The sequence below is a fragment of the Liolophura sinensis genome, chromosome 1 (genome assembly GCF_032854445.1).
Source record: "Liolophura sinensis isolate JHLJ2023 chromosome 1, CUHK_Ljap_v2, whole genome shotgun sequence".
Lineage (NCBI taxonomy): Eukaryota > Metazoa > Mollusca > Polyplacophora > Chitonida > Chitonidae > Liolophura > Liolophura sinensis.
Window position 1 is genome coordinate 16,677,441 of NC_088295.1, and position 19,555 is coordinate 16,696,995.

The following is a 19,555-nucleotide window of genomic DNA, read 5'->3' on the forward strand; positions in this document are numbered from 1 at the left end:
TCTTGCAATTCAGACCTGGTCAGGTGACACTCTTTGTGACATCGCCTTTGCACCGACATGTGCAATGCAAACCTGGAAATAATTTTTAAGTTGGTGCAGGACATAGTGGCTATTCACATCATTAAAAAATTACAATGTTATTTACACGACACAATAGGCCGTTTTATCTTTCAAGAGTGCCTATGGAAATTATAATTTGTTTTCAACCAGCGTGTTTGCTCTGTTTTGTAGGAATAGCTTGGTATAATTTAATTCAGGCTGTTTTCTCTTTCAACAAGATTAAATGACTCAAGATCATCAGTCTCTTAGTTTCATCGTTTGTTATTTCCCACAGGTTCAGACAGGCAAAAGTGATATTCCATTTCCTGACGTGTCAGTGGAACTTTTCCCCAAAACTGTGTATACTCCGGATACCTCGTACATCCAGATTCTCTCTGCCATCTATTTTGTCATCGCCTATTCTCCCTTCATTAACTTCCTGGTGGTAAACCTTGTCACTGAGAAGGAAAAAAAGATCAAGGAAGGCATGAGGATGATGGGATTGAGAGATTCAGCATTCTGGTGGGTTAATTCTGACCATATATTGTGGTGATGAAGTACATGTGTGAAGAAATTGCAGGAAACATCCTGGAGCATTAATTGATTTATATCTGTTTAACACCATATTTAAGAAATGAATAACTAATGCAAGGATAAAGGACCAACCTAAGGCAAGTTACTGACAAACTTTGCAGTATCACTTTCAGACTTGCACACAATTTGGTAGAAAATCAAATGATCTTCTATGAAAATAAGATGCTTAAATGGCCACATAAGTGTCCATTCTTAATTGTAGCCAAGGTCCAATGAATATAAATTTCTTCTCCATGCCCGGGATTGAACCCGTACCTCGTGTGCTGTATGGTTAAGAGTTGTGCACCTTACTTGCTCAGCATCATCCTTCTGTCCACAAGTGCTCTAGTATGGTAAAAGCATCTGAGTGATCAGTTATTGATTATTAATTCACATTATCTTTTGTTGCAGGTTATCCTGGTCCCTGATCTACACAGTGATAATATTACTGGTCACTCTGGTCGTCGTGGCAATCGCTGCGCTCTCCAAATTCTTCGCTCACAGTAACATGTTCATCTTTTTCCTCATGCTTTTTCTCTACGGGTTGACGATTATCAACTTTTCCTTCATGATCACTCCATTCTTCAACAAGGCGTTGTCTGGCGGGGCACTAGCCAGCTTTGCCACGATGGCCATCAGCCTGTTATACCTGGTGGTCAGTCTGACCCGTACCCAGACATCCACTGGGGACGTTGATTACTCCATTCCCCCTGGGGGGCGCTGGGCACTCTGCCTCCTCTCTCCTGTAGCCCTCGCACTTGCCATCGATCAGGTATGTTGTTGTTGTTTTACATATAAATCCTGTGTAGAAAATGAAGCCTATTAATGTTTGTTCACCGCTATGTGAGTGAATTACTACTGATGTGGCATTTGGAACATTTCTACAAAGTAATGTCAAAGTAAAAAAAAACACTTTGTAATTACATGTATGCAGTCTGAGCAGAAAATCTCATGTGATCTCTATGAAAATAATATATAATTAAAATACTGCTATATACATGGTTAATGATTCTGTTTTCATTGTAGGCAATATTTCTGGATATTGGTCATGGAGGTATGAATTTTGACACCATAAGCTATCCAGAAGCATTTCCCCTTTATGCTCCTATCATCATGCTGGCAGTGGACACAGTTTTGTATGGGTTTCTAGCCATTTACCTGGACAATGTGATACCAAGTGAGTGAACATGAGATGCCTTTCTCCAAAATTCTCTACCTGTTATCAACTTGTACGATTCCTTCTATTTAGTAATGTGATTCCATGCATGAGGCTCCAAACTGGGAACACTACTGTTAAAGTAGATCCCCAGCGCTGAGCCTTCCAAACTGCAGACAGATAGTGTGATGTCCCCTGAATCCATTCCGATCGTTTAAAACATCGAAAAGGGAAGAAAACTGGCAGAATTTAGTTATGATGCATTAGAAAATCTACTCCGGTACAGTTGAGCCACCATTGACCTTGTGCATTCACTGCAGGCATCTGAGGCTTCTCTGTGTGTACAACACAGACAGTCGGAAACAGTCGCTATACTTTTACAGATAATTCCAGATTATTCCATGCCCAAGTGTGGCCTGCAACTGCAGTAACACTACGCAGGATATGGTAAAGTTACATACGTGGCCTAAAAGTTGCACAGATGTACAAAGTATGGAACAGATCTCGTCAAAAACGATCTATGGGAGAATTACGAGAGACTCATAGTTGCATGAGACTTGCTCTTTCCGCCATACCTTCTAAAGGATAAGGCCGAAAGACAAACCTTATAACATCGCCCCAGAAAGCCAATGTGAGATGAACTGTAGGGAGCCGCTAACCTTTGCCCTTCAATGGCCATGAGGCTACACGGCGGCCCTCTCGCTCAGTTCACACCTCACCTACACACCGCTGTGCACACATGATACACCGCAGCATGCCTTACCTGGAGCCCATAAGGGGAACACAGGCAAATTTTAAATTGGCATTTCTATGTGTTGGCAATCGCTGTTTCCATTCAATATAATTCAAGCCTCAATTATTTTTGCGGGTGATACTTTTTAAAACATAAAAGATTAGCTCGATTGTTAGTTTCACCGGCTTTGAGTGACAGACATCATGATTAATTAAAATTGTCAGTGCGACTCATAGTTTCCTGGCTCGACTGTATGGATCATCATGTTACAGCTGGTATCGCTCAATGTGGCTATAAAACTTTATGCATGTATGAGGCTCAGACCCGGGAACACTTTTCTATTAAGTAATATGATTGCATGTACATGTATGAGGCTCCCACCTGGGAACACTGTTCCTTTAAGTAATATGATTTCATGTATGAGGCTCAGACCCGGGAACACTGTTCCTTTAAGTAATATGATTTCATGTATGAGGCTCAGACCCGGGAACACTGTTCTGTTAAGCAATATGGTTTCATGTATGAGTCTCTGACCCGGGAATACTGTTCTGTTAAGCAATATGGTTGCATGTATGAGGCTCCTTGGAGCACAGTCATTGTTGCTGCACTGGAACGTTAACCACTCGGCCACAGAGGTCGTCCACTGTTTTATTGAGTTATGTGCTTCCATCTTTGAGGCTCAGTTGTTGGTACACTGTTCTAATATTAATGTCAAGCTGTGTTTGGGATACATTGTAGGGAACAACTATAGCTGTATTGTACTTATTCCTTTCCAGGCTGCTGTAGTCAGATAATCCTCACAATTACGTGTAGGTGTTTCATTGTTGTATCATTGTTTTGCAGGTGAGTATGGCCCACGACGGCCTCCATGGTACATCTTCATGCGGTCTTATTGGTGTGATGTTTCTAGCAGTAGTGGTGAGCGATTGCATCTCATCAATGGTGACCACCATGCAAACAACACAGCCAGTCATGATGAAGATGTAGAACCTGTGTCATCAGACCTTCGCGGTAAGGAAGGAATAAGGTAAACAAAATTTATTTAATTATTTTATCTAATACATGTATCAATAAACATATGATTATAAGGAAAGCGGATTATTGTAGGTGTAATCTGGGATTAAGATATAGACATCTGTCTTAATCCCAGGCTTAATTAAAATATTTGGAAGTGTTTTCAAAAGCCCAGAAGAAGAACTCAAGTAGGCTTAGGGTCCAGCAGTGACGCTTTGCCAAAATTAAAGAACAATAGGCATGTTGTATTGGAGTAAATAAACTTTGTTAATTGACATATGCTGTATGGTTTTAAAAATCACGAACAATAGTAATAAATTAATCTCTGAAAACTGGCTCACCTCTATACAAACGCAACAGATGATAAGGCATGAGCGCAAAGGATCACGCAGAGGCAAGGCCACACAAGACTGTTATCTGTCTGTGTTTGGGCAGTGCCATAGGCGAGAAGCGCATGCTATTGTCGTGCTTTATTCAAAGGAAGGTCATGTTGATTTGTGAAATTTATGGGAAGATTTTCCAGTTTACTATAAAATTTCTCTTGCCTGGTTCTATATGGCATAATATAAATTATGCCATATATACACCAGTCGATGATTTGATCACATATTTACTTCCTATTATCAAGTTGATTTTGTTGTGCAGGGCCCTAGGTACATTGCAGGTTACACATTGCAAGATACATGTCCAGTATATGTTCATGGCTAGTATATGTTCATGGCTAGTATATGTTCAAATAGCTGAAACAGGGGGACTACGTCAAGGATATGTCTGTAGACAGAACTATATTCACACCTTCTGACAATAATCCTGCACGACAGCCCAGTGGAGGGTTCGTCACAAGCCAGTGGAGTGTTATTCAGCATCTTTGAGCGCAATATGAGCGGTAAACCATTGACTTTTAGCCTGAGCTGTACTGTATTTGACCATTTAAGGGATTTTTGTGAACTTTGATTAATTTCTTATCATAAAAAATTAAGTGTTGGCATCAAAGTTATCATTTTAAGGCTTTATTGTGCTTCAGAAAGAGCATTTACACATACCCAACTTTAGGTGAAATACCGTACTACAAAAGCTGTTCTTCTATGAGGCTTTCACAAACAAAACAATATTCAGAGTAAACTTAACTACTATATCAAAAGATAGAGGAAATAAACATAACACCAAAAAAAAAAACCAACATTATGTCACATATTCTTAACCTCTTACACACAAGCTGACATGACTGCAGCCAAATCAGTAGGAGCTGGATTTGAGCATGCAACCTCATGGTTCAAGGGCTGTGAAGAGAGAGATCTTAAGGATCTGAATGAGTCATATGTCCACAACCTCATGGTTCAAGGGCTGTGGAGAGAGAGAGATCTTAAGGATCTGAATGAGTCATATGTCCATAACCTCATGGTTCAAGAGCTGTGGAGAGAGAGATTTTAAGGATCTGAATGAGTCATATGTCCACAACCTCATGGTTCAAGGGCTGTGGAGAGAGAGATTTTAAGGATCTGAATGAGTCATATGTCCACAACCTCATGGTTCAAGGGCTGTGGAGAGAGAGATCTTAAGGATCTGAATGAGTCATATGTCCACAACCTCATGGTTCAAGGGCTGTGGAGAGAGAGAGAGATCTTAAGGATCTGAATGAGTCATATGTCCACAACCTCATGGTTCAAGGGCTGTGGAGAGAGAGATCTTAAGGATCTGAATGAGTCATTCGTCCACAAACTGCCATCCTTCCACCACCTGATCTATTAAACACATTAGTCTGATCATTTGTGTACTCTACAGGATAATGAACCTAAGGAAAGTTTTCAAGGGACGTGAAGAGGACACGGTGGCTGTTGATGGTATGTAGATAAGACAAACACAGAATGTATATTTAGTAAAGAATCTGCTTGTCTTTGTAATGCTTTCATCATTCATTCATTTTGATGAGGTTGTTTCATTAGAATTTATTATGGACAAAGCATAATGTTTTCAGGATAATACCAAGAGATTTTTTATATAATGACAAGACAGCAAGCTGTGAATGGTCGTGGGTTTCCCCGGGCTTTGCTCCGTTTTCTCCCGTCATATAAGTGAAATATTCTTGAGTGTGGTGTAAAAGCCCAATCAATAAATAAATGAATATTGGCAATTTGTGAAATTTTTGTCTATATAAGATGTTAACTAATCTTGTATCAACTTTTTAATCAAAAATGAATGATATTTGTATACAGCAGAATTTAATTACCTGCTTTGATTCTAGACTGTGTGGACTGCATGCTGTGAGAACTAGAGTTTTAAGAAAATTAACCTCTTTGATTTGTGGTCTTGGCAGGACTGACTTTGGACATGTACGTGGGTCAGATAACCGGCTTGCTGGGTCATAACGGGGCAGGGAAAACAACTCTGATCAACATGTTGACAGGCCTGACCACTGCAACAAGTGGCCACAGCACAGTTCTTGGACTGGTAGGTTTGTCTAGTGACACCTGTATTTGTCATGTGTCAATTTGGGAATATTTCTGAGACTTCATTCTGATGTTCTGGTTCTTGTTATTTATGTGCCTATTTTTAAACTACCCTGTCCCTCCATCTAACAGATTTCCCCACACTAGTTACATTTTTATACCTCCCTTAATGAAGTAAGGACCCTGTCTGTCTGTCTGTCTGTAGAACTGATTTAGTCCATACATCTCCTCCCAAACTGCAGTGTCGATTTCAGTGAAACTTACCATACATGTTGCGTATCACCTGAACTTGTCCCTGCTTGAGTTTAATGGCAAATGGGTAATTATTTTAATAATTACACCCATTTAGGACTTCGCATAACAGTGTTCTCCATTTATTCAGATTTTGTCCATGCATCTCCTCCCAAACAACTTCCCCGATTTTGATGAAACTTATTTGGCATAACAGTGCTTTTCCATATATTCATATTCGGTCCGTGCAACTTTTCCTAAAGTACTGAACCTATTTCCATGAAACTTAGCATACATCTTTCATATGTTCTTAAAATGTGCATGCTTGGGTTTAATTACAATCGGGTAATTATTTTCAAAATTACTCCCATTCAGATACTGACTGCAATAATGCATTTTCTGATTGATTCTCCATTCAAACCGGATGTTCCAGTAGTGCAATCAATGCACACCATGAAGGGCGCACCATGAAGGGCACATAAAATTTGGGAATCATCAAGGGGAATAAGTTTTTGGGTTCATTTTTGTTTGTTTTTACTTTTATTTTCTCCCTATAATAAATGTCACTACTTAGGCTATAATCTACAGTTAACAGTTTTAACAACACAAAACAACAGCAGAAGAAACACATTACTATGGTTTGGGAGTAGTAGGGATTATTTTCTTGGATAACCTTGTGTCAACAAGTATTAATCAGAAAGAATGCACAGGTGATAAAAGATAGAACATAGACAATCCTCCGCATGAAGAAAAATGTAGTAAAACAAAACAAGCATAAACAGTCAAACAGATGTATATACCTCTGAATTTCTTCATTCATCTATAAATGTGCTCTTTCACATTGTTTTCTTAGGACATCACTGATGCAAACAGCATGGACAAAATACGTTGTAACAGTGGGGTGTGTCCCCAACACAACATCCTCTTTGACAAACTCAGTTGTAGAGAGCATTTGCAAGTGTATGCAGGAATCAAAAATGTGCCAGAAGCAGAAGTAGATATGCAAGTAAGTGTACACATTTACATCCCAGTTGTGACACTTCAGAAAATAATTCTTGAGGAAAAAAGGGAAAAATTTGTCTTAAATTAAGACCTGATTTTAACATAAATTTTGACCATGGATTTCAAATTTTAAATACATGTGTGACACGAATACAAATATATCAGAATTTTGAACGTTTTGAATCATAACTTCAGAAAAAAAATGGCTGAGAGGGTTACTTTTGAGCTGTGTTTGGCAATAATTTAAACCATTAAAACTGATAACAGTTTTATATATTTATTTGATTGGAATTTTATTCCATACTCGATACTATTTTCTTTATTCACTGACAGTTGAGCTTTTTAGCTTAGTATGGGAATGCTATGACTGTAAACCGAAAAGTCATTTTGAAAGCTGTGCATGTTGCTGTTGTTCAGGTGGAGCAAGCCCTTGCGGATGTCGACTTAGTGGACCAAGGCAGTGCACTGGCTGAAGAACTCAGTGGTGGACAGAAGCGCAAACTCTCAGTCGCAATTGCATTGATCGGTGATCCAAAGGTTTACTGTCTTTATTGAATAATTTTTAGGATCACAAAGCATTACACTCCTATGGTTCTTGCATTTTTCTCAGCCTGATGAACTTTTCATTTTAAAATAAACTAGGCCTACAGAAAGATAACACCCGTGACCTCTTTGGCAAGGTTAATGTAAATACAGCTATTGATTTGTTTGGTGTTTTATCCCATGCTCAAGAATATTTCACTTATATGAAAGGGGCCCAGTATTATCTTATAAAGAAGTAACTTGGGGAAACCCATACCCATTTGGATGATGTATTCATATCATGGTATGTACATGTATCCAAGTGCAAATTGTTTGAAAAGTACACTGTTGTGATATCAGAAAGAACGGTCAAAGCAGGAAAAAGTGACTGTGCAGTCATAACTGCTTACTTTCCTCGTTGAGGACAGATTATAAGTACTGTGTGTGTGTACCCCCCAGGTTATGTTTCTGGATGAACCAACGGCAGGCATGGACCCGTACTCGAGGCGCCACCTGTGGTCTCTGCTACAGAAAAGGAAGAAAGGGAAGATCATCCTACTGACCACACACTTCATGGATGAGGCAGACATCTTAGCTGGTAAGACATAAGCTTTAGAGGAGGGCAAAACTGCTATTTTACATTATTCTATTTTCAAATTTTATGTCAAAGAAAGAGAATGTACTTGTGTGGTGTAACTGGTAAATAAGTAAGTAAAAGTACATTTACTTTTTTTTGGAATATTTGAAATAGCTAACATACGGATGTAACAGTGACACACCCTCAAATAACCCTTTTTTAAGTTCTCAACAATGGGGAACAAACATTTGACTATTGGTTTGTGATTTTATTTCGCCCTACAGATCGCAAGGCTATTGTCGCAAAAGGCCAGCTTCGGTGCTGTGGCTCATCTCTTTTCTTGAAGAACAGATTTGGAATTGGCTACCACTTGAAGTAGGCACTATTTATATGTGAAGGTCATGGTATTCTGAGTGTACTTGCAATAAGCTGTAGTTTAAAATCCCTTTCTTGACATCAAATAACTACTTTCTTAATTCAGTGCTGTACGTGGGAAGGTCTTCCAGCAACCTGCGGATGTTCGTGGGGTTCACCCGGGCTCTGCCCAGTTTTCTTCCACCATAATGCTGGCCACTGTCATATAGGTGAAATATTCTTGAGTACAGTGTAAAACACCAGTGAAATAAATAAATAAATCCAAATTCATTGAAATGTTGAACAACTGGAGCACCTATATAGAATTTGTATAAATTGTCTTATTTTAATCACAAAATCTCCTTTAATATGTGATGGTAGTGGTGTGATTAATTAATTTTTTCAACATAATGGACATTCTGTTTCAGTATGGTGGTAGAGCCCAGCTGTGACGCTGACCAAGTCACAGAGTTTATAACACAGTACATTGATGATGTCCAGTTGGCACGTAGACATGGCAATGAGCTTAGCTACACATTACCCCTCTCAAACGTTAATTCATTTCCAGGTAGGTGCGTTACAAAAGGGATATACAAAAGGGTGGATGAGGGGGATGATCATTAAGGTGAATGGAACTGCATAATAATACTTAGGTGATAGAGGGGGCTCAGTTGGTTAGGGCGCTAGCGCAGCATAATGGTCCAGGAGTCTCTCACCAATGCGGTCGCTGTGAGCTCAAGTCCAGGTCATGCCGGCTTCCTCTCCGGCCGTACGTGGGAAGGTCTTTCAACAACCTGCGGATGGTTGTGGTTTCCCCCGGGCTCTGCCCGGTTTCCTCCCACCATAATGCTGGCCGCCGTCATATAAGTGAAATATTTTTGAGTATGGCGTAAAACACCAATCAAATAAATAAATAAATTATGTGATAGATACTTCCCAGCTGCTGACTAAATGCATAGGTAACAACTACTGGGTTTGGTACACCATACAGAGCTTTAGTCTAAGCAACTTATCCTGCCTAGATAATCTGGCAATACCATACCTGGTAGCCATTGTTTTGAGGACACTTCAACCGTGCACCACAAGTATTCAGTAATTTAGGAGAGACTTGTATTAAGTTACAGATTTTGAGCCTGTTTTGAACCCTATGGTACTAATGAGATGCATCTGAACAGAGAAATATCCCCCTACAAACTTAGCAATTCCCAGTGTTCAACCTGCAGATATAACTCTTGTGGAAGTATCACATGCACATTAAATGAAGTTTTTGCTATATTCCTTTGCTTTCTTGGGTATACTTTACTTTACTTTTTACAATTTATTGACTTAATGAAACAGTAGGCTTTAGTAATATATCCCTGGCCAAAGAAAAGTCTGTGGCGTTCAGATTTAAGACAGAATCTCCTAACTTTCTGTCCATGCACATGTATGTTTGTATGTATATGAAATTAGTAATTAAGCTGACGGCTACGTATATACTGGATTTGATGTTTTGTATTTCAGCACTGTTTTCTGCTCTAGAGTACTCTGGGACAAGCGATACAAGCACATCAAATTCTTTGGGAATAAAAACATTTGGTGTCTCAATGACAACGCTGGAAGAAGTTTTTCTGAAATTAGGTTATTATTTCCAGTGTGACTAACTGGTTCCCAAAACTGTATCACATCAATGGAGATTTGTTTTCATAAAACATGTTTCATTGTTACAAATTTTAAAGGGCTCCCTGTCAAGTACATTGTCAAGTATGGCATAAAACTATTGAGAAACATTTATATGTCTGTATTTGAAATTGTACATGTTAACATCTAAAAGGACACAGTAGTAAATTTTTTCTTAACGTGTGTAATCTTTTTGATTTTTCTATTTTGGAAGTGGTGAATGAGGATTTGTTGTCTTCTTGTTACAGGTGAGCATGACGAAACCGGAAGGAAGGCTGATTTGCAGGCACCTGCCATCTCTGATGGACAGCTGTCAGTCAGTGGCCATTCATCTGCCCCATCAAGCGTCCACCACAGCATGGAACTGTTTCCCATACAGGATGACAACGCAGCTTTTAACAGGAGTATTACCAAGCAGCGGTTCTGGGCACTCCTCAAAATCCGCTTCCTGCAGGCCATTCGTGTTAAGATTGCCCTCATCTTCCAGCTCTTTCTACCTGTGGTATTTGTCATCGTTGGGTGTGTTGTCAATAAAACGGCTGCACCACCGGATAACACTGCCTCACCACCCAGCCTCAGTATGCAGAGCGCTCTAGGAGCGTATGTCACACTGAATAATGCCTCCATACCAGTAGGATTATCTCAACCGTTTATATTTGAAGATGGATCAGGTAAGAGAAAACTTCACAATCTATCAAGAACCACAGTTCAAGCTGTTTCAGTTCTTCAACCTCTTCACCTCTTTGAAAGGTGTTTATTTTAGCAAATTTTGAGAGCATTATTAGTGTAGACTGGTCAAAATTACACTTTTTTCAGAGCACTGACATTGGTCAATCCAACCAGTGTAGTTTCCTCCCCTAAGTCAAATTAAAGATACACTTAAATTGTGCAGAAATTGGCTTTCATATGGGAAAAGGTTGAGGAATTAGGGCATACCTTAAACTGTCCTAGTGTAATCAGGTGTGGAGTTTTTGTTGCCTAACAAATCTGCAAAGTTTCACACATGCACATGTAGTCCTGTCATTGTCTAAAACAGTGTCCAAAGCAGACTTTTCCATCAAACTTATACTTCAACCTGTCAAATACTTTATATTTCCCAGCATGATGATTTTGCTTTTCCAAGCAGTGTAAGTCAGAGAAGCTTGATTATAATTTCGTTGGTTATAATATGCTTTCTTTATTCTCACTTACTTGATACAACTTCTGTTCAGCATATTTTCCTTTGATTTCTAGGTGGTAGCAGTTTCATCACTTTGCTAAAGATGAACCTTGAGGTGGCTATTAAGATAGACGAGTCGAACAGCTCAGTGAACCTGTTAGATGCGCGACCTCACCATGTAGGGGTGAACTTCAGCAGCCTCACCCCAGCAGCTCAGGTTAGACAGTGACAAGGCATCAATCAGTCAATCATTGCATGAATTGAATACACTTTCGACTGATCTGAATGTTTTACTTAAGTTGGCATTTATGTTCCAGTGACAAGGCATCAATCAATCAATCATTGCATGAATTGAATACACTTTCAACTGATCTGAATGTTTTACTTAAGTTGGCATTTATGTTCGCTTTTGTATGAGTCATATTTTCATTTAACTGAAAAAGATGTGCACCAAGAAGACATGATTTCACTCAAATCAAAGTTGTTGAACAGTTTATGACAAATCAGTTTGAAAGACCTTGTAAATGTTCTTGAGCTAATGTAACTGGAATTCTATTTCATATAATTTGTGTACTGTAATTCTTCAACCTTTTCACATTTGTGCAAGGTGTTTATTCACGCAAATTCTGATGGGATCATTAATTATACTTTTCGTGAAGACCTGAAATTGGCTAGTTCAAGCAATTTAGTTTTGCCTTGAATTTTAAATTAAAAACATGTATAAATTGCACTAAGAGTTGCTCTTTGATATGTGAAAAGGTTGAGGAATAAGGGTGGCATATTGTAAGGATGATTTTGGGTCAATTTTTCAGGGCTATGATTCTAGCTTTACAGTATTGTATAATGACACCGCTGTGCACTCCTTACCAGTGGCTATAGACCTGCTCCTGAATGGCTTGTACGGAATGGTGTTGGCCAGCGCTCCTCCCAAGCACATCCACACTTTTAACTTGCCCTGGAACAACACAGAAACAGTCCTGACCTTCAACAATGGAGCATTCTCGGCCTCTATCATCTTAGCACTAGCCTTTGCGCTTATTCCTGGGGGATTTGGAACTTTGATAGTCCGAGAAAGGGAGGTGTGTGGGTATATTCACTTACCCAAAATCCTTTAGTAAATATGACCAGTAAAGTATAACTTTAGATCCAATTTGAGAATATAATTTGAAGATTTTGAAAATTAAAATATGCTGTTCAAGTAGGGACATAAAATCTCAAGGAAAATGGTAAATAACATGTCCAGTTCAGAGGAAATTTATGTAATATGCCTGAAGGTGCACCTTGGCTCTGGTCAAATGTACTGAAGATTTAGGGTTTTGGAAGCAAACTTATTCACTTATTTTGTTAAATGAATTACTGTGGGTCAAAGCCTTATGTTAATGTGGTTTGTAATCATTCTTGATTGCAGAATTCATATGTCATTTATAGTGCCTTTAGTTCCCTATCACAAAAGTGTAGAGTATTATAATGTTGATATTGAAAACAAAGAAGATTAATCATGATAGTAATGTCCATATAGTATCATACAGTTGTAAACTTGACCAAATCAGGGATGTCAAATTGATAGCATGTTTCAGTTTTCATGGAGACATTGCAGGAATTATCACCCTGCTATTATAAAGCAAAGTTTAGAATTATTTAAACCCTTGGGATGGATTTATAGTTTGATGAATGTAGTATTAACAGTAACATTTTCAGACCCTAATCTGGATGTGCCAGGGCAGGTGCCATTTTTTTGTCTCAAAATCCACTTAGAAAGCTGAAGGTTAGTTTTGGTTTACTGTAATGTTTTAAAAAAAGGGCACTTTGCATCAAAAGCTTCTGGTTGCAAAGCAAGCCAAAAGACCAAACTTATACGTGTACACATATATTTACACTTTATATATTTAGTTTATCTGTTTTGTTTATCTGTAACTGACCACTGATGGACATTAATCTGTGACAGGTGAAGGCTCGGAGTCAGCTGAGAGTGTCTGGTGTCAGCTGGGTGATGTATTGGGGCACAAGCTTTATATTCCACTTTTTACAGTTCTCCATACCTGCCATCCTTTGCATCATCGTTGTTTTAGCTGCTCAGGTAATGGCTATACAGTATGTCCGAACATTGAATTGCAAAAACAACAGAAAATAAAGATCCCATATTAGCATTATTTTGTGTTAAAATCCAATGTTCTGATGTTCTTATAAAAAAGTGCATAATTATCTCTTTACATATGTATAAAAAAGCATTACATATGCCACCTTGGCCTGTGTGAATGAAGAGATACATAGCTATACTAGATTGTGAATTCTACAATTGGGTGTATAATTGATTGTTGGAAAGAAGTTGGCTTGCACAAAGAAATTGAAAACTGATTGTTCACCAAATTCGACTCGTACGTAAACGTTGACCTGTCAAATGGACAGTATCCCAGTTACTAACTTTTTCTTGCCTTAATTTTCAAAACAGTTCTGCGTGATAATGATTCAGCTTCCAATAGCAACAGCAACATCTTTTTAAAACAATTAAATTGCACATATTTTTAAACCGAGTGCAAAATTACCAACTGACAGTCTATCTATTAAGGCAAGTATTTGTACTTTACTTTTAGTTTTGGGATTATTGTAAACAGGTAATTTCTCAGTTGTAATTTCTGACTAAGTCAGGACTATCCTAGCTTGAAAACTAGGATAGCTTTTTGCATATTATTCTCCAAAACTGTTGAGTGATATCCATAAAAAAAACACTCCTGCAAGCTGGCCCCTTATGGTATGTTAGGTTTTTCTTAACGTGACTGACCTTCAGCCTATTTGACTTACTAGTATAATGTCTTTTCAGCTACCAGTAAGCCAGATTTAATGAAACTTATACATGAATTGATTCTCTATTGTACTTTCCCTGCAGGTGCCCTCACTGTCACATGCCGGAGCAATTCTCTGCCTGATTCTGCTGTTCCTGTTGTACATGCCCTCCAACACCCTGCTCTCTTACAACCTGTCTTTCCTGTTCAAGAAAGGAGAAACCGCCATGAGTGTCCTGCCAAATATCTTCACATATGTAAGTTCTTAAAGTTGTAAGGATACAAAAATTCCGTCATGGGTTTCCCCAGGGCTCTGCCCGATTTCCTCCCACCATAATATGCCGGCTGTCATGTACATGAAATAGTCTTGAGTATAGCGTTGTACTCCAATCAAATAAATAAATGAATAAGTAAATATAAAAGTTCTACAATGTTTATGGAAGTTATTTAGCAGAATTTTTTGTGAGAACTGTGGATTGACTCAGATTCACTAACATAAGTTCTTGATCTGGATCTTAGACTTCACTAGATCAGATGTGGCAAACTGCAGTTTTCCTTGCAAATACTTTATTTGGGAAGACAAAGCATTTATTAGTACAAATTTTCTGTCACAACAACACTTAACTGTAAATGTGCAAATGAAGTGATTATGACAAAGGCATAAATCCCCAAAATAAATTAAATTAATTGTTTCTGGCATTTACTGAAAAATCATGGAAATCAGATTGCATGGGCTATGCCTATACTATAACACATTGGGAGCTGAAAACCACCATGATATTCAGAAGCATTGACCAGGTAAACTGGGTTTTCTGTGAAGCGCTTGAGCAACAAGATCATATGTTTGGACTTTAGCTGCTTTAGCTGCTATTTTAAGTCAGTGGATTTAAGTCAGTCTTAAACGGCAGTTAATTTCTCTGGACACTGTGATATCCTCTACCCATAAACCTGACCAGCGAGGCCATGTATTTGCTACTTCAGCTGCTATTTTACATGAGTATGATACCAGGTGTCAAGTAAGGAGCAGTGAATCACAATGGTATCTAGTGTACGGAAAAAAATCTGGAGTATAGAGATAAAAACCAAAGTATTGTTTAATTGAACTGAAAATCCCAGTTACATCAGCAAAGAATGGAGACTAAACAAGTCTGCAAATGAAATACATATAAATATCTTCTATGTCATTTTGTGTCTTCTGTATTTGTATTCTGTACTTGACAGTTTGAATTTCTACAATGTGGTTTATATGAAACTTTGTTTTTATGTTTGTAGGCTTCTATGATTCCGTACATTGCCGTGGCTCTCCTGGATGCAATGCGAAACAGTGATACTGCAGAAATTATACACTACGTCTTCTGTGTCATTGATCCTCCATACCTCGTCTTTGGAGGCATCTATTACATAGATCGGGTGGGTAGCTCTTTTACTGACAGCAAAAATTTCACTGCATGCTAACCAGGTTATACATTTATGTGGGTGCATATTATGGGAAACTAAATTTAACCCAGGCATTGTCATGGTAAGATGATACATCCCTGAACCTAATAAAATATTTACCAAAGCATAGAATAATATGTTTACATGTAGATATTTACCAACATTTACCATTGCTGGAAGCAATTTTAAGTTTCTCTTATCTGTTTGTCCTTTTTCTTATTGCTTCCGTGCTATTAAAAGGGTTTATATTGTGGCACTGCAGGAGTGAGCTGATGGTTTCATTTGTTACCTTTTGTTATATGCAGTCATATGCAGTCATTACTAGTGTTTTATGTTGTTGTGTTTCACATTGATTTCATTGTGTGAGTATGAAACTGAATTAAAAACTTTCTCTTTGCAGATGCACAGAATACAAGTTCTGACAAATTCAGAACTCACTGTTGGAGATTATTTTAAATGGAGTAACAAGATTTTATTTGTATTTATCATGGTAAGAAACTTTTATATCTCACCAACTTTTTACTTGGTTTTATTTGATACAGCAGGATAATATTGTCTAGACTGGCACAGTTTGTTTTAGTTCTTCATTGAAACTTGATTACTCCCTAAAATATATATGTTTTTAGCTGTATAATGTACTGATGTAGCTAATGTCATACCCCAAGCATCGGAGTCCAGTAACCACTTATGCAATGTTACAGTATGTTAATGTCGTACATGTTTCTTGAAAAGTATTACATGTATTGAGCCCAGGTTTTGCAACCATGTAAACACAATCACACGGTTTGTGTTCCAATGTGGGTTCCCTGTGTGCATATTGATTACTGTCAGTTGCAGAATTCCTGACCTCACTTCTCTTTGCGTGTATTAGAATTTGGGCTAAGGTGAATGTTAATTGTGGTATTTTAAAAATTACTGAATGTATTGAGCTCTTGTTTTGCATACATGCAAAGCACAAAACTACGAGAGAGATGTTCCATCACCCTGAATGTGGGTTAATTGCTGTAAATTTCAAAATTCCTGACATCACATCTCTTTTATGTATTAGAATCCATGTTAGGATAATTGATTAAGTACTTCATGTTTCGAGCAGAAGTTTTCCATTTACCTGTCTCTTACAGCCAAGCTCTTTAATATAATGGTTACCAAATGAAAGAGAATTTCACATGAGAAGCTAAATTCCACTTTCTTACTTTTATTGAGCCGATCACTAGATGTCAGAGCAAACATTTCCCTGGCATGGAATTGCTTGACCATGAAGCCCAATAATTATTTATTTATTTGTCTTAGTGGTGTTTTATGCCATACTCAAGAATATTTCACTTATACAACGGTGACCAGCATTATGGTGGGAGGAAGCCCACAACCATCCACAGGTTGTTGGTAAACCTTCCCACGTACGGCTGGAGAGGAAGCCAGCATGAGCTGGACTTGAACTCACGGAGTCCACATTGGTGAGAGGCTCCTGGGTCATTATGCTGTGCCAGCGTGTTAACCAACTGAGCCACAGAGGCACCTGAAGCCCATGAGCAGCAAGAAAGGGCTGTACGACTTGAAACTTACACCAACAGTACTTCAGAAAGGGCTGTACGACTTGAAACTTACACCAACAGTACTTCAGAAAGGGCTGTACGACTTGAAACTTACACCAACAGTACTTCAGAAAGGGCTGTACGACTTGAAACTTACACCAACAGTACTTCAGAAAGGGCTGTACGACTTGAAACTTACACCAACAGTACTTCAGAAAGGGCTGTACGACTTGAAACTTACACCAACAGTACTTCAGAAAGGGCTGTACGACTTGAAACTTACACCAACAGTACTTCAGAAAGGGCTGTACGACTTGAAACTTACACCAACAGTACTTCAGAAAGGGCTGTACGACTTGAAACTTACACCAACAGTACTTCAGAAAGGGCTGTACGACTTGAAACTTACACCAACAGTACTTCAGAAAGGGCTGTACGACTTGAAACTTACACCAACAGTACTTCAGAAAGGGCTGTACGACTTGAAACTTACACCAACAGTACTTCAGAAAGGGCTGTACGACTTGAAACTTACACCAACAGTACTTCAGAAAGGGCTGTACGACTTGAAACTTACACCAACAGTACTTCAGAAAGGGCTGTACGACTTGAAACTTACACCAACAGTACTTCAGAAAGGGCTGTACGACTTGAAACTTACACCAACAGTACTTCAGAAAGGGCTGTACGACTTGAAACTTACACCAACAGTACTTCAGAAAGGGCTGTACGACTTGAAACTTACACCAACAGTACTTCAGAAAGGGCTGTACGACTTGAAACTTACACCAACAGTACTTCAGAAAGGGCTGTACGACTTGAAACTTACACCAACAGTACTTCAGAAAGGGCTGTACGACTTGAAACTTACACCAACAGTACTTCAGAAAGGGCTGTACGACTTGAAACTTACACCAACAGTACTTCAGAAAGGGCTGTACGACTTGAAACTTACACCAACAGTACTTCAGAAAGGGCTGTACGACTTGAAACTTACACCAACAGTACTTCAGAAAGGGCTGTACGACTTGAAACTTACACCAACAGTACTTCAGCATGCAGAATCTTGTGTATGGATTGCAAAAAAAATTAGCATTGAAACCAGTCACTCCCACAAACCTGTGCACAGATGACCATCATCATCTTGGGGTGACATAGGCTTTAAGTTTGAAATTCTTGTTATTTTCACTTATGTCTCTTGTTTTTTCCCACAAGTGTTTTTAAATAATGCCATTATTAAGAAAAGCAGTTCTTGGAAGTGGATTTAAGCATTTTTGTGAAATTTGCATCAGTCTAAGTTAAAGAGAACCTTAAACTTCTATTAAGTAAGATGTCATGCTTAAAACAAGTAAACTATTTGTTCCCTACAGGCTGTCATTCACTTCGTGTTGCTGGCTTATTTATTGCTTTTCCTGGAAGTTAGAAGCACTGGAGGCGATCCCATGGACGTGTTTAAGTGTGGGACTAATAGTGTGGGCAGTTCTAAAATCATCCCAGAGGATAACGGTGACGTTATAGAGGGTGAAGATTCTGATGTGGCTGCAGAAAGACAGCATGTGGACAGTTTAGAATATGAGAATACTGAAGAGGTGGGTTGAAGTTTTTCATTACTGATCTGTCCACAGAAAAATAGTTACCCTGTCTTGAGCATAAAGATGGTGAAAATCTTTAAAGGATACATGGAACTATAAAACAGAGATTATCTTTCTATGCCTAGTGAAGAAAATTATGCCTTGGAAATTCTGTTTAAAAAAAAACTTGTTTTGAAGCTTTTTTTATACTTGTTATTCAACCCTCGATATTATGCATATTTTCCATCAACGATCAGATTTTTTCATAAATTACGTCATCGTTGATTTTGTGAACACCCACGAAGTACCCTGAGGGTGACATGTACACAGATACTGCATGGCTTCTTTAGGCCAGCCTAGCGCCCCTTCTGTACCCCTACGCCCACCCCATTCGGTCTTTTCCCCGCACCCCGCTCCTATTTGGCCAGTCCTGTTCGGTCCCCACAGAGTTCTTTTTAAACATAGTTGACGTCGCCACTGTGAGCTACTTAATTTCCAGACTAACTGCTGGGGCCTTAAGAAAATTGTACTTTGAAGCCATTTTTACCCCACCAAGTGAAAGTTGAAAAATTTGTTCAAACTGTCATATGCTATTACACATGATAATCTGCACATTAAGAAATAAGACCAAAGTGTTTCATGTATCCTTTAAGTTTGAAGTATAAAACTATATGCAGATCAGTGAAACTGTGCTATCTTACATGATGTAAGAATTGACCCATCATTATTGATTTGATTTGTATGTTTTACCATAATCAAGAACATTTTA

General features: G+C 38.5%; 1 protein-coding gene across 1 annotated transcript in view; it reads left to right on the forward strand.

Annotated features, from left to right (window-relative positions):
* LOC135469449 (cholesterol transporter ABCA5-like) overlaps window positions 1–19,555 on the forward strand; it is a 40,910-nt gene that overhangs the window by 10,111 nt on the left and 11,244 nt on the right. Inside the window, exons 5-24 of the mRNA XM_064748051.1 lie at window positions 335–561; window positions 1,024–1,384; window positions 1,639–1,789; window positions 3,345–3,528; window positions 5,298–5,356; window positions 5,830–5,963; window positions 7,047–7,199; window positions 7,613–7,732; window positions 8,177–8,315; window positions 8,579–8,669; window positions 9,077–9,216; window positions 10,152–10,268; window positions 10,556–10,978; window positions 11,541–11,683; window positions 12,279–12,545; window positions 13,412–13,543; window positions 14,351–14,503; window positions 15,519–15,656; window positions 16,084–16,173; window positions 18,586–18,804. Coding sequence (XP_064604121.1) covers window positions 335–561; window positions 1,024–1,384; window positions 1,639–1,789; window positions 3,345–3,528; window positions 5,298–5,356; window positions 5,830–5,963; window positions 7,047–7,199; window positions 7,613–7,732; window positions 8,177–8,315; window positions 8,579–8,669; window positions 9,077–9,216; window positions 10,152–10,268; window positions 10,556–10,978; window positions 11,541–11,683; window positions 12,279–12,545; window positions 13,412–13,543; window positions 14,351–14,503; window positions 15,519–15,656; window positions 16,084–16,173; window positions 18,586–18,804 — 3,441 coding nt within the window. The remainder of the gene's footprint in view (window positions 1–334; window positions 562–1,023; window positions 1,385–1,638; window positions 1,790–3,344; window positions 3,529–5,297; window positions 5,357–5,829; window positions 5,964–7,046; window positions 7,200–7,612; window positions 7,733–8,176; window positions 8,316–8,578; window positions 8,670–9,076; window positions 9,217–10,151; window positions 10,269–10,555; window positions 10,979–11,540; window positions 11,684–12,278; window positions 12,546–13,411; window positions 13,544–14,350; window positions 14,504–15,518; window positions 15,657–16,083; window positions 16,174–18,585; window positions 18,805–19,555) is intronic.